Genomic DNA, 14092 nt, shown 5'->3' with positions numbered 1-14092 from the left:
GTTTTCTACTGTAGTAACTAATTCCACAAATTTAGTGGCTTAAAATTATTCTGATGTACAGCTTAAAGGTAGGTAGTTCAGAAGTCTGACATGAATCTTACTGGGCTACAATCAAGGTATTGGGATGGCTACATTCCTTTCTGGGGACGCTAGGGAAAATCATTCTCTTCTTTTCCAGCTTCTAAAAGCCACCTGCACTGGCTCATGGTCCCTACTTTCAAAGTCAGCAACATAGATTCTTGAATCCTGCATCTACCATCACGTGTCTTTCTCTGATTCTCTTCCACTTCCCTCTTCCACTGTCAAGGACTCATGTAGTTAGACTGAACTAATCTCTATACTCCAGGACACTCTCTCTACTTCAAGGTCAGCTGACAATCAACATTAATTCTCCTTTATCACAAGTTCTGGGGACCAGGGTTGGACATTGTTGGGATCACTGTTTTCTGTCTGCCACACTTCTTTATTCCTCAGTTGCTTCTTCATAATGCCTAGGGACTCTTCCATGAAGGAAAAAGACACTGGTTCAAATCAATTCTTGTAATTTGCCTAAAACTTGGTAAATTTCTTACAGGAAAGATTATATGACATTATAATAAAGGTAATTCAATGAATGAAGAACAAGGTGCTGGAGATCTTACAGAAAGCAAGTTAAAGGAAAAGCAATTGTTATGGACAGAATTGTGTCCAGGAAGAGAGGTCTCAACAGAAACCAACTCCGCTGACATCGTGAATTTGGACTTTAGGGCTCTAGAGCTGTGAGAAAATACATTTTTGCTGTTCAAGCTATCTAATCTGTGATGTTTTGTTATGGCAGCACTAGAAAGCTAACACAGCAACTAAACTTGGAAGGAAAAGTGTTTGACAAAAAAAAAAGTATATGTTAATAAATCTAAATAAAGGGTCGTAGAGGCAGAGAGAACTCTATGTCTGACTGAAACAAGTATAAATCCAAAAAGTGATAAGTTTCCAAAGAACTCTATGCAATCCTGGGGAATTTGCTTATAATATCCCAATGAAATGCTGGAAAACATGTTCATGCCTAAGTTATACCTGTCACTATTTAAATGGGAGGGAAAAGAGCTTGATGTTGGATATCTAGATCTGGATGTTTTATTCATTTTAGTGGCTTTGCCATTCTGAATAGCTGGAGCCAGCTGGCTGGCCTTTCGTTTAAATGACAATTTCTCCTACAGAGTTTCATATTCCTACACCTCTTTGTAGGTATTTATAGAAAATCCTGGGCAAGCTGTTCCAGGCTCATGATCAATGCAACCTTTCTGCTCCTGTCACTGGGCTTTTGACTGTCCATAGAGTAGCAGAAATGTAGGTTTTGGCTACTGGTTTCTATTTGCAGCTGTGCAAATGTTGTCATTTAAAACTCCTTCATTGGCAAATAGCAATGAAGTGAGGGAAGAAAGGGGAAACTCACATCTGTTAAGTGCTCACCCTGAGCCAGGTATTTTACCAGGGTCTTTGCACCCCTAATTTCATTCAATTCTCAAAACCATCTGAGGAGACAGAAATTATTGTCATTGCTTTTAGGAGGATATAGAGATTGAGATAACCAATACTAAGTTCATACTTGAAAGTGGTAACAAAACATTAGAACCCAGGTCTATCAGGTACTGAAGCCTCCTTTCTCTCTCCTATCAGTTGCTTCTCCAAACTGCCAACAATATTTATTCACTGGATAAATATTCAGTTCCGACACATACCATGCAGTGTACTGGGTGATGGACGTCCTACACAGTTATCGCATAGGTGCTTACAGCTTTGAAATGCAAACTAGTGATGATTTCACTACATTATAACTTATTCATAGAGAAATAGTGTTTGGGGGCAAAACATTAAGCAGGTCTATGTCGCCTCCTTTTAAGTGCTGTGTTGGTTTCTTCATTATTGTCTCATTAAGAATGGCATGCTTAGAGAGCTGGGTTTGTAGCTCAGTGGTAGCATGTGTGAGGTACTGGGGTCAATCCTCAGCAGCACATATAAATAAATAAATAAATAAATAAATAAATAAATAAATAAATAAATAAACAAACCCATCTACAACTAAAACTATTAAAAGGGGGGGGGGGGGGAGAATGGCGTGCTTGGATTCTTACCCATGCGGAGTATTCGTGTGAGGAGCCTACATGCACTCCCCCATCTAGCTTGAAGTCAGTTGCATAGAAATTTGTCTTGACACCTCATTAAATGAGCCTTAGATCTTATTAGTCTGTCAGTGGACATTTCCTAACTCATCGAAAATGAATCAAAGCTGGCAAATTAATGAGGTCTTCAGAGGGAGGACTCTTGACAATGTCCAAAAAGTGAAGCTAAAACAATCTGCTCAGGATTCAGGGAAAGCTGAAAGGAATGACTTTTTATTTCTGATCTTCCAAATTTCCTCTCCAATCCCCTAAATTTCTAATTGCTTTAGAATGACTAGAGATAGGATCTACTTGCAAAATAAAGTTAGGCCTTAAGAAATTTTAAGCTCAAATTCTTCTTTTGTGTGTTTTCAATTTTTTATTTTATAAGTGAGATGATGTGGTATAAAAGTTTTTAATTAACACAGTAGGCTGACAATGATCAATCTTATCCACATATAGGCTATGATTCACATTCTTTCCTACCTGGGAACAATGAAACAGTTTTATCCTACCCAAAGTTCAGGTAAGTATTTTTGGTTGTTAATGAACTCTGGAAAGAAATGAGAAAAATCATGCCTATTGAAAATTAGTTATATTTTACAGTGATAAAAGTAAAGCTTCAAATATCGAACATCTCATAAGATATTGGGGGTGATTATCATAATTTATTTCATTATTCCAACCTAATAATTGCATTATTCCTGTTCATCCAAGCAGAATTTCTAAGTTAGCAACATGCTGTAGAAGACAAGAACTGCAAAGATGTGACAGTGTGTCTTACATGATTTTACTTCCCCACACCCAAGGCAGGCATCTCTAATTGATGAGGCCTATATTAGTGAAGTTAAATATGGCCTTGGAATTCTAAAACGACACTTGAGACAGTCATCATCAACTGAGAGTTGGTGTGAGGTGTTGTCTACTTTCCTTCCCAGCTCTACGCAAAACTTTTATTTTATGAAAAAAACCTCACAGATTCCCTAGGTTCTACCGATATGTAATGGAGAACAGAATTTATAACAGGAGGAACAATAGCTCAGTATCTCAGATTTTAGATTTGATATAAAGGCATATCAACCCAAAGGAATACATGGAGAATTACAAGAATTACAATAACTTAAGTTATTAATAATTACAATAACTTAAGTTTTAAAAGTAATTTTTAAAAACAAATGATTACATCAATTTGAAAAATCACCAACAGTATAATTTAATATTCATTAGCAAATAACCGATATTGAGAAGCTTGTACTATTCATGTACAAATATTGTACATACATATAATTTAATTGACATAATGTTGGTAAGTAGTAGGCATCCTGTAACATGGTTTCCAGTGAACCACACCTTCTGGAATCCACACTCTTATGTAGTTGCCTCCTACACTGTATCAGGGTTGGTCTGTGTGACCAACAGCAGAAAGAAGGTATATCACTCATTTCTGAGATTGATTGTAAAAGACACTGGAGCTTTTGTCCACATGTCTTTCATTCCTTGCTCTGAGGGAGGTCAGCTGCCATGTTGGGTGGGACCTCATACACTTATGTGAGAATCTAAGGACTTTGCCAACAGTCTTATGAGTGAGGGAACAAGTATTCTAGCCAACCTAGAAGCCACTCTTCAATTCCCAGGACCAGTTAACAAACAGCTTGACAACTTCATGAAAGACCCAGGAAGACAGAATGCAAAAGCATCAAAATAATGCAGGGAAGTCAGTTCTGAATTGTTGATTCTCTGAAACTGTGTGAAGAAAATTTATTATGTAGAAATAGGGAATTAACATAAGTATGATCACTGATTATAGTAAATCTAATCTTTCAATGGAAAACTGAAAGAGTACAATAGAAGCAAGTAGCAGCTATGTCTAATTTGCAGTTATAAATTCAGTTTTACCAATAAACATAGTAACTCCCATAATAATGTTATATCACATAACATACTTGCAAAGTATATGAACTTTTAAAATGGAATCCTGCCAAAAGATTATTATAAATTTGTAAAAGTATACAACTTCAAGGGGAAGATAAGAAGTTGAGGGGGAAAATGGTCAAGTAATCAGATAATTTTATTACAGCACCCTCAAGATAATGGATACTTTGTCATTAAGAATGCTGCAATTTCTAAGGAGAAAATAAAAATGTTCCTAGAATATACTGACATATTTTATACAAATATATATCTATAGATTTACATATATATTTATGGCAAGTGAGTATGCCAGTATTCATGCATGCAGGCATGCACACACACACACACACACACACACACACACACTCTCACACACAGGTGCATACATTTGTTAGATCTATGAAACATTGGTTCTGTCAATGCCAACGCTGCCTAAGTTTGTTCAAACCAGGCAAAATGCTCTCTTCTCCAGCACCAGAACTCACATAGATGACAAAGTATTAATAGCTGTGTGGATGGACACGTGAATGGTGAATAGACAGGAATATTCCATGAGACTCATATGTGCCTGGACATACTAGAGACAGCACTGACAGTTATTCCCTTGCCAGAGGCTTATTTTTCATGTAATGATTCAATCTCTGGGAAGACAGTGACGGGATGCCAATTTCTGGGAAGGGATCATATGTATGCAAACCATCATCTCTTCTGGTGTTCTGAGAGGATGATTTCAATCATTATTTTTTTTTTAAGCAGAGGTGAGTGAGGCAATGATTTGAGCTAATTATTTTTTTTTTTTTTGCCTCCAGACTATCATCCACCTACAAATAAACCCCTACCCTCTCCACAGCTAACACCGGCTGTGTAGGCTCAAAATTTTGGTTGGGGGGTAGTGGAATGATAAAGATTAAAACAAAACTAAAACTAAATAGATCTAAGAAAGACCTCAGTAGATGTTTGCTTGTGTAGACTTTAACTTACCTGGCAACATCACCTAACTGAAAATGGCTCGGAGCCATGAAGAAACTGTCACCAAAATGTCAGGCTCTTTATATACATCAGCTCATTCATTCTGGACAGGAACCCTAGGAAGTGCTAATACACTTTATATTTTATAAATGTGAAAATTAAAGCCCAGAGATGTTAAGTAAACATGCCCAAGGTCATTCAGCTACTCTGTGGAAACACCAGCATTTGCATCCAAGATCTCCAAGTCCAAGGCCCATGCTCCTTATTTTCTTAGACTAATGGCTGCCCAGTAATCAAATCCACCCCCACTTGAACTTGTGTACTTGACTCACTAACAATTCCTGTAGAACCGTGGTCCAGGATTATTTATAAGCAATTCAAATTAGACTGTATTATCTGGCCTACTGTCCTTTCCAAATAAGAAATTCCTGGGGAAGAGGGTGACTTGTGTAGAGGGAAAAAATATGGGGGTGAAGAAGTGACAGGCACATAGAGAACAGTGAGAGAAGACAGATATGTCTCTACTCTAGCACATGCAGCTCAATACCTCCTGCAGAATTCACTGTCTATATAATGATGCATGTTCATAATAATTGTGTTCAGTGGGCTCTGTACAAGAAGGCAGGGAAGTATGTAGCACATATCAAAGGAAGACTTTGGTCAAGAACAGTTTAGATAAGTCTTGGTGCTTGAATGAGGTTAATTTCTAATGACAAAAAACAAAACAAAACAAAACAAAACAAAAAAAAACTCAACAACTCACAATAAGCACCCCACTCCTCCAAGTGTTAGGGAAAGAAGCACTGGGATATTAGATTTTCTTATTTTTGGTCTTTGACCTTTCTAATCTCCAGAAGATCATTACTTATTCTTATAATCAAGATTCTATTCTGCTATTTTAAAATGGATATAGAGCTGTACATAAATTGAGATCTGTTTAAAACTTCTTTTTTGTCACATGTCAACAGACAACCTTAAAATAAGTAAGGAGAGGTGGTGCAGTCTGAGTATGTATGTAGGGGGTGGCTTTGGACCCACACAACCCTGGATCTGTACCTTGGCTCTGAAATTTTACTGTGGGTGACCTCGACAAGTTTAGCCGCTAACAATTTCTTCAACTGTAATGGTGAGACAGTGATACCCACCATTGCCCTTTGGAAAACGAATTTATCTTACGTCTTTTATGCTTTCCTCATGCATCAAGATTAAGATTAAGGTTAAGGAAGAGAACTGATGGGCTTCCAAAACACACCCTTTGGGGTATGTTTTCTGAGTGGAGCAAAGGGGACTGAGTAAACGTGGCTTCCTTTTCTATTTCTTCCACAAGAATTGAGTTAGATCTCAGGCTGCTGAAGAGCTTGCTGACCCTTCTCTTTTGTCTCTCTCCTTGGGTGTTAGTCTCTCTCTGGTATTAGTAGTTCAGCCCAAGGCTGTTGTTCCCATTTGTAAGGGCCAGTGGCCTATGCCAACTGGGTGCCAGGCAGTGAGTCAAACTGACTCTCTGGCTATCCGTCTTTTGTTCCCCTTTTTCTTTGTTATGGGCAATTGTGCTGTTGGTATCCGCCTCTCATACAGCACTAGTTAGGCTCTCACATTTGGTTTTGGGTTAGGATGTACTGACAGGCAGCTAAGCTTAGGCAAAGGAGTTCCCTACAGGGTCTGGATTCATTTATTGACACTTTTCAAGAGACTATGAAAGTAGAACCCCCATTAATAATGAATGCTTGCTTTCCTTCCTTTGATTATGCATTCTTTTGGGGATCTTCTAGAACACAGCATGGCAAGATGTAGTTCACCACCCTCATTACACCTTCAGTAAGCCAAGTGACATCTGCTTTCCATATTGTTAAAAGGATTAGATGATACAACACATAAAAACCAACACCTATGCTTGGCAATTGAACATAAGCTAGTGCTCCATACAAATTTGACTGTGTTGTTTTATTTTCCTGCTATCCCTAATGATACTAAACATGGTTAACCCAGCACATCAGAGGCCAAGTTTCTTTCCAGAAGAGGTCTGATCTGGAAGTGAACACGGTGGTACTAAATGCAATCTGCACATGGAATTCCTGGATCCTCTGTTCCAAAAACTCCATTTCCTTTATATCTTTGCTTTATTAATCACTAGAGACTACAAAGAAAACACCACAAAAACACTTTTCCAGATTTATCCCTGGTTGTTCCTCAAATTTTTTCAAATATGAAGGTTTTGAATTCTCAGTCTTTGTAATGGTGATCTGATTTCTCAGTTTTTTTTCTACCATGTTTTCTCCATAAAGCAAAATGATGAAGACTACTTATTGTGCATCTACAGGCTCACAGTTGTATGCTAGGTGCTTCACCAACTCTATGAAGTTGGTAATATTCCCTTTACTTTATGATTGGAAATCTGAGGCTAAGAGAGATATGAAGTCATAGGGCTTGAAAGTATTTGCACATTGGAAGGGATAGCAAGGACGTGTCTCCCTTTCCCTTCAAAATGTACACCAAGTGTAATTTGCTAAAAGAATGAACAAAGGAGTTTCTTGGGCTCTCAGGAGGCTGCTGGGATTCCCTTCTGTGTTCTCAGAACACCAATTCAGACATGAGAAGTGTTACTCAGAACACAGGGGAAATACGCCAGACTGCTCTGTCCAGGGTAAAACTAACCAGTTCAGCAGCTAGAGAATGTAACTTTGTCCAGGTTTTTAAGGTCTCTATCAGAGAGTCTAGTATAGGACAAAAGATCTTGGATCAGAAGACTTTGATTCTAGTTCTGGCTTGGTAATGTCATAGCTATGGAATTTGGAGCAGCAATTCATCTTTAAACTAAGGAAAATGATCAGGTACACACACCTCAGAGAATTGTTCTGAATCTACTGGGATTGGGTTTGCTCATATACTGTTCTCTTTATCTCTTAAGTTACATATCATCTGCCTTTTCTCACTATTATGTAAATTCCATGGCATCGGGAAACCAGTCTGTACATTTCACCTATGTGTCTCCAGGGCATGAAACAGTCTGGCAAACAGCAAATGTTCAAAAAATATTTGCAGAATGAATGGTCTGGGCGCATTGTAAAGTGCTGAAAAATGTTGATTATTATGGGTATTGTTGTGAAGAAGTTTTAAGACATACAAAATGGATTTTTTTCATTAGATATTAACTTTTCATAAATATTAACACTATTACCCAGCAAGTGAATTCAGGTAGCCACCGTTTTGATGTCTCCCTTGAAATTATTACTAGGGATTTTCCCCCCAAGTGACATCTGATATTAGCATTTAAATCACATGAAGTGAAAATGGTGAGACTTCATTTCTTGTTTCTAATTTTTGTAACCTCCAAGAGGGTTTCTTGGTTTTGCTGATTATTCTGCAACTTCCAGGTTCTCTCCAGATGTGAGGAAAATTGCTTACTTGGTTGAGATGCTTGTACTTACTTGATGAAGTACTTGATTCCATCTGCTGTGTAAGCTTCCTCCCACCCATAAGGTAAGGCTAGAGTGAAAGGAAACCAAAAATACATTTAATAAGATGATGAAGATAACTTTATTTCCTGGACACAAACCTCCCCCATCTTGACAATTATTTGAGTACATTTCTTGTACAAAATAATTTCCTAAAAAGGGGGAATTAAGACAATTCAGATCAGATTTTATACTCAGCATCTTTAGTACACAATAAATAAGTCTTGAACAGTTAACAATCTGCTTTAGTTGCAATAACTGGATTATGACTTGTCATTTACATGTGGTGAGCATTTTTGTCAGCAAGATTCAAGCAAAAATTTGTGTTGCAGTGATGGTTTGTGCCTGGGGGCAGGAAGATGGACAAGATGGCCACTGCTTCTCTACTCTGGCTCAAAGTTTCTTTAATTGGCTCTCTTTATATTCTTTCACTCAGCTCCACAGGGAATCATACATGAATGCCAGCCAGATCAGCAGGGGTTTGAAAGTAGCTTTTGGGCAAGACAAAATTCTATATTAAGACTGGAAGTTTAGTGAAGTGATTTACAATGAGTTGTGGCATTTTACTTCGTTAATTAAAAATTTTGTGCACTAAACATAAATGGCCAAACAATTTGCTAAACTTAGCTTCTATTTCTGTAATGGGATCGAGAATAATTAGCTAAAATGAGATGTAGAATGAACTAAGCAAGCAATATGTGGCCATATTCTGAAAGTGAGTGTATTTTTGCCCTCATCATACCAAGAGGACAGTCACAGGTTGAGGCAGCCTTATTCTCTTGTTTCAGTTTGGGGTGGTACCCTTCTGAATACAATGGCTGCCACCCTTCACTCCATCCCTGAGTCCTGCTAAGGATTTTAACTGATCTACTGGATCAGCACTTTGGCACTGGCTTACCACTGGTCCTTTGATGAGTATAAGATACATTAACACACTAAAGAAAATGCTCCATTGCTCAGGTAGCCTGATTTTGGAAAGTAATTGAGTTTGAACAACAAATTCTTGACTTCTGTTTCTCCAAGTATTGGTAAGAGGCAGAGTAAAAGTGTAGGAGCAGTTTATCTATCTGAATGAAATAAAACTTTACCCCATCACCATTCAATTCTTCGAAAATACTCTTTGAGAAGAGCACTAAGAATATTGTATTTGTAAGTAAGAAAAACAAACAAAAATGCCTTACTTTATGTTTATTTCCAGTCTTTTAACACAAGTTACATAAAATAAGACCATGGGCAAAAATTCCATAACTACTTCCTTCAAGTATTAACACAGGCCATCTTGGAGTTTCCATTCCCTCTTAATGAACACTTATTCCTATTCTAAGTAGGAGACAAGCACTTCTGAGAACTTAGCATTAGGAAATGACTGGCTGAGGTCCCTGAGGTGATCCTTTATTTACATGTCCTCTAGTGTCTACAGCCAGCATGTGCTCAGGCAGGACAGACTGCTACTTCTGTACTGGTTTCAAGCAGATTTATTTTCTGTCGTAACACTTTCTGCATCTTTTTTTTTTTTTTTTTTTTTTTTTTTTTTTTGAAATAGATCATTCATCATGGACAAACTCCTTGCCTGCAGGGAAGAATCTGATGACAGTACATAGAATCTTCCTTTCATGACAGCAAATGCTCAGAAATACAGGATTTCTTTCATCTGGAAGAATAAGAAACCCAGAATAGCTAAAGCAATCCTTAGCAGGAAGAGTGAAACAGGGGGTATTGCAATACCAGAACTTCATCTATACTACAAAGCAATAGTAACAAAAACGGCATGGTATTGGTACCAAAATAGAAAGGTAGATCAATGGTACAGAATAGAGGACACGGACACAAACCCAAATAAATACAATTTTCTCATACTAGACAAAGGGGCCAAAAATATGCAATGGAGAAAAGATAGCCTCTTCAACAAATGGTCCTGGGAGAATTGGAAATCCATATGCAACAGAATGAAACTAAACCCATATCTCTCACCATGCACGAAACTCAACTCAAAATGGATTAAGGACCTCGGAATCAGACCAGAGACCCTGCAGATTATAGAAGAAAAAGTAGGTCCAGATCTTCAACATGTCGGCTTAGGACCAGACTTCCTCAACAGGACTCCCATAGCACAAGAAATAAAAGCAAGAATCAATAACAGGGATAGATTCAAACTAAATAGCTTTCTCTCAGCAAAGGAAACTATCAGCAATGTGAAGAAAGAGCCTACACATTGGGAGAATATCTTTGCCAATCACACTTCAGATAGAGCACTAATCTCCAGAATCTATAAAGAACTCAAAAAACTCTACTCCAAGAATTCAAATAATCCAGTCGACAAATGGGCTAAGGAAATGAATAGACACTTCACAGAAGAAGATCTACAAGCAATCAACAAACACATGGAAAAATGTTCAACATCTCTAGTAATAAGAGAAATGCAAATCAAAACCACCCTAAGATTCCATCTCACCCCAATTAGAATGGCGATTATCAAGAATACGAGCAACAACAGGTGTTGGCGAGGATGTGGGGAGAAACGTACACTCATACATTGCTGGTGGGGCTGCAAATTAGTGCAGCCACTCTGGAAAGCAGTGTGGAGATTCCTTAGAAAACTTGGAATGGACCCACCATTTGACCCAGCTATCCCACTCCTTGGCCCATACCCAAAGGTCTTAAAATCAGCATACTACAGAGATACAGCCACATCAATGTTCATAGCTGCTCAATTCACAACAGCCAGAATGTGGAACCAACCTAGATGCCCTTCAATTATTGAGTGGATAAAGAAACTGTGGTATATATACACAATGGAATATTACTCAGCCATAAAGAATGATAAAATTATGGCATTTGCGGGCAAATGGATGAAATTGGAGAATATCATGCTAAGTGAGATAAGCCAATCTCAAAAAGCCAAAGGACGAATGATATCGCTAATAAGTGGATGATGACACATAATGGGGGGAGGGAAGGGTTAGTGTTAGGGTTAGGGAGGGGGGCAAGTATGGAGGAAGGAAGCACTGTATAGAGGGAAAAGAGGGGTGGGAGGGATGGGGGAAGGGAAAAAAATAACAGAATGAATCAAACAACATTACTCTATGTAGATTTATGATTACACAAATGGTATGCCTTTACGCCATGTACAAACAGAGAAACAACATGTATCCCATTTGTTTACAATAAAAAAAAAAGAAATACAGGATTTCTGATTATAAAGGTTAACAGGGAAGTTGTTCTAACATGACTAAGGTTTTTGTCTGGTAAATGACTTTTTTGATCAGCACAGTTATATCTGTTCTGATTTCTTAAGTCACATTTTGGGGGTGGTACTGGGGATTGAATTCAGGGGCACTTGACCACTGAGTCACATCTCCAGCCCTATTTTGTATTTTACTTAGAGTCAGGGTCTCACTGAATTGCTTAGCACCTAGCTTGGTGAAGCTAGCTTTGAACTTGTGATCCTTCTGCCTCAGCCTCCCAAGCCACTGGTATTATAGGCCTGTGCCACTGCTCCTGGCTAGTCACAGATTTTTTTTTTTTAATGAAAAGGAAAGAAAAATATGCACTTTAAGATAGTATGTTTTAATTCATAGGATCATATGAAAATTGAGATTGATAGTGGAATACCACATTTCCTGTGCCAGCGAATAGAGTTCCTGCCTTGATCATTTCCTTCCTATTACTAAATAAGAATTCTAATTTCAGAACAGACTTATAAAGGTACTAATTCACAAGTATTTAAGTCAAAATATTTATTCAATGATTGCTACCATAAAGCAAAGTGTTAATCACTACGTAGAGCTTATTTTCTTTGCTCTGAGGAAACACAGTGTTTCCTGTAAAATGATTGGTTTTTTCATATAGTTAACATAATTGGTAAAAAACAGACTGACTTGGAGATTAAAATGATAGAACTTAATCTCTCAGTGATTTTAAGTGAAAAATCCACTGTCCAATTATAAACTGGAAAATACAAACAGCCTGCTTTATGCAAAAAGAGCACTTCTGATTTTCACAAGCTTATATGATTATGATGAACTCAGTTTTCCATTAAGAGGTTTTCATTTCTTCACAATAAGTGATTTGGATGCGATTATAACACTATATAAATGCTTTATATTCATTAATCATTATTGTCCCAAATATGGAACTATTTCTATACTCAATCTTTATATACTTGCAAATATAGAATGCTTCTATTTTTCCCTTTTCATGATTACTTTAAAACTGTCATGACAACTAAAACCACCTGAAATTTTTTTCTGATTAGAAATGCTTGTTTGTGAACCCTCACATAGCATTCTTTCCATCAGATATCATCTGTTTCCAGTAAAAAACTTCATGGTGATGACTCCAAAATCTACATGAATATTTTGCCAGAGTAAAAGTCTTGAACATACTGAACTTAGCACACTGGCTGTCACCTAAAGCTCAACCTGTCCAAAGTCAAACTCATCATGTTTCCATACAAAGTGATTTCTTTTCCAATTTCCCAGTCTATTTATGTACCAAAGATTCTCTGTGTTATATTTGGCCCATATATTCATTCATTAAATATTTACTGATTATTTATCTTGTGTTAAACATTTTGCCTTGGTACTTGATATACAATGATGAACAAATAGACACAGCCCTTGATCTTACAGAGCTTTCAAAATAATCATAAAGACATCATTAAAAATAAGTGTAAGGAGGGCTGGGGATGTAGCCAGTGGTAGAGCACTTGCCTAGCCTGTGTGAGGCTCTTCGATCCCCAGTATCGTTTGCTAATTTCTGGAGTATGAAAACTAGAACCACGACTAATTAAGCTGTTCATGGAATATCACTGAAGACAGAGTTGGAAAGAAAGCATAGTAATAACCATGAGACAAATCCCACACACAGTAGTTGCAAATAACCTCAAGAACAAAAATAATAGTAAAATGTAGGAAAAGAATCAGGAAGTAGCAATTTTTTAAGTATTTATTGCCTTTTCTCTTAATATAAATTTTTAAATTTTCAGTTTAAACATTACAATTTTTGACACGGCTCACAAGATTCTTGTAAGCCAATGGTAGTCAACTCCAGCATACCACTATCGACACCATTTCCCTGGTCCTGACAGAAACTTCCAAAAAGTCAAGAATAGAAATACTGTTCAATAGATGATCATATAATATTGAAATCAGCTTTCAAAGATGTAAAGAACTGTCTTAACAACAAACTGAAAGATTCATCAAATGTTTACATATAGTTTTCTCTGTACCTATTTATTTTATAGATATTTTTAACTGATTATACCCTCATAACAACCCTTTGAGATGGGTATAATCTATTATGAGCATCTGTTACTAGCCTCATTATACAGAGAAGAAACAGAGGGATTTAAGAGTTCTAAGCAACTTGCCCACTGTCGCAGTGTTAGTAAACCACTGATCATGACTTAGGTTGAACACCAGCAACCTAACACTAGAGGTTATGCGCTGAGACACTGTTGTGTTGCTTCCATTTCTCCAACTCTTTGTTTGCAATGCTATCAATATTAAAATGATCAAATAAGATTCTGCCTAACTTTTAGAACGAAAATAGAAAACAAAATTCCCACCATCTCAATGTGTGCATTATAACCCACAGCGATGCTCTTTTTAAAAGGAATTG

General features: G+C 37.3%; 1 protein-coding gene across 3 annotated transcripts in view; it reads right to left on the bottom strand.

Annotated features, from left to right (window-relative positions):
• Positions 1-14092, bottom strand: part of STXBP4 (syntaxin binding protein 4) — a 165150-nt gene that overhangs the window by 15639 nt on the left and 135419 nt on the right. For all 3 annotated transcript variants that reach the window (XM_079131411.1, XM_079131409.1, XM_079131410.1), the window contains one exon: positions 8444-8501. In XM_079131411.1, coding sequence (XP_078987537.1) covers positions 8444-8501 — 58 coding nt within the window. The remainder of the gene's footprint in view (positions 1-8443; positions 8502-14092) is intronic.

Source organism: Sciurus vulgaris (assembly GCF_902686455.1).
Source record: "Sciurus vulgaris genome assembly, chromosome: 3".
Taxonomy (NCBI): Eukaryota; Metazoa; Chordata; class Mammalia; order Rodentia; family Sciuridae; genus Sciurus; species Sciurus vulgaris.
The sequence above is the reverse complement of the archived record's forward strand: the minus strand, read 5'-3'. Positions and strand labels throughout refer to the sequence as shown.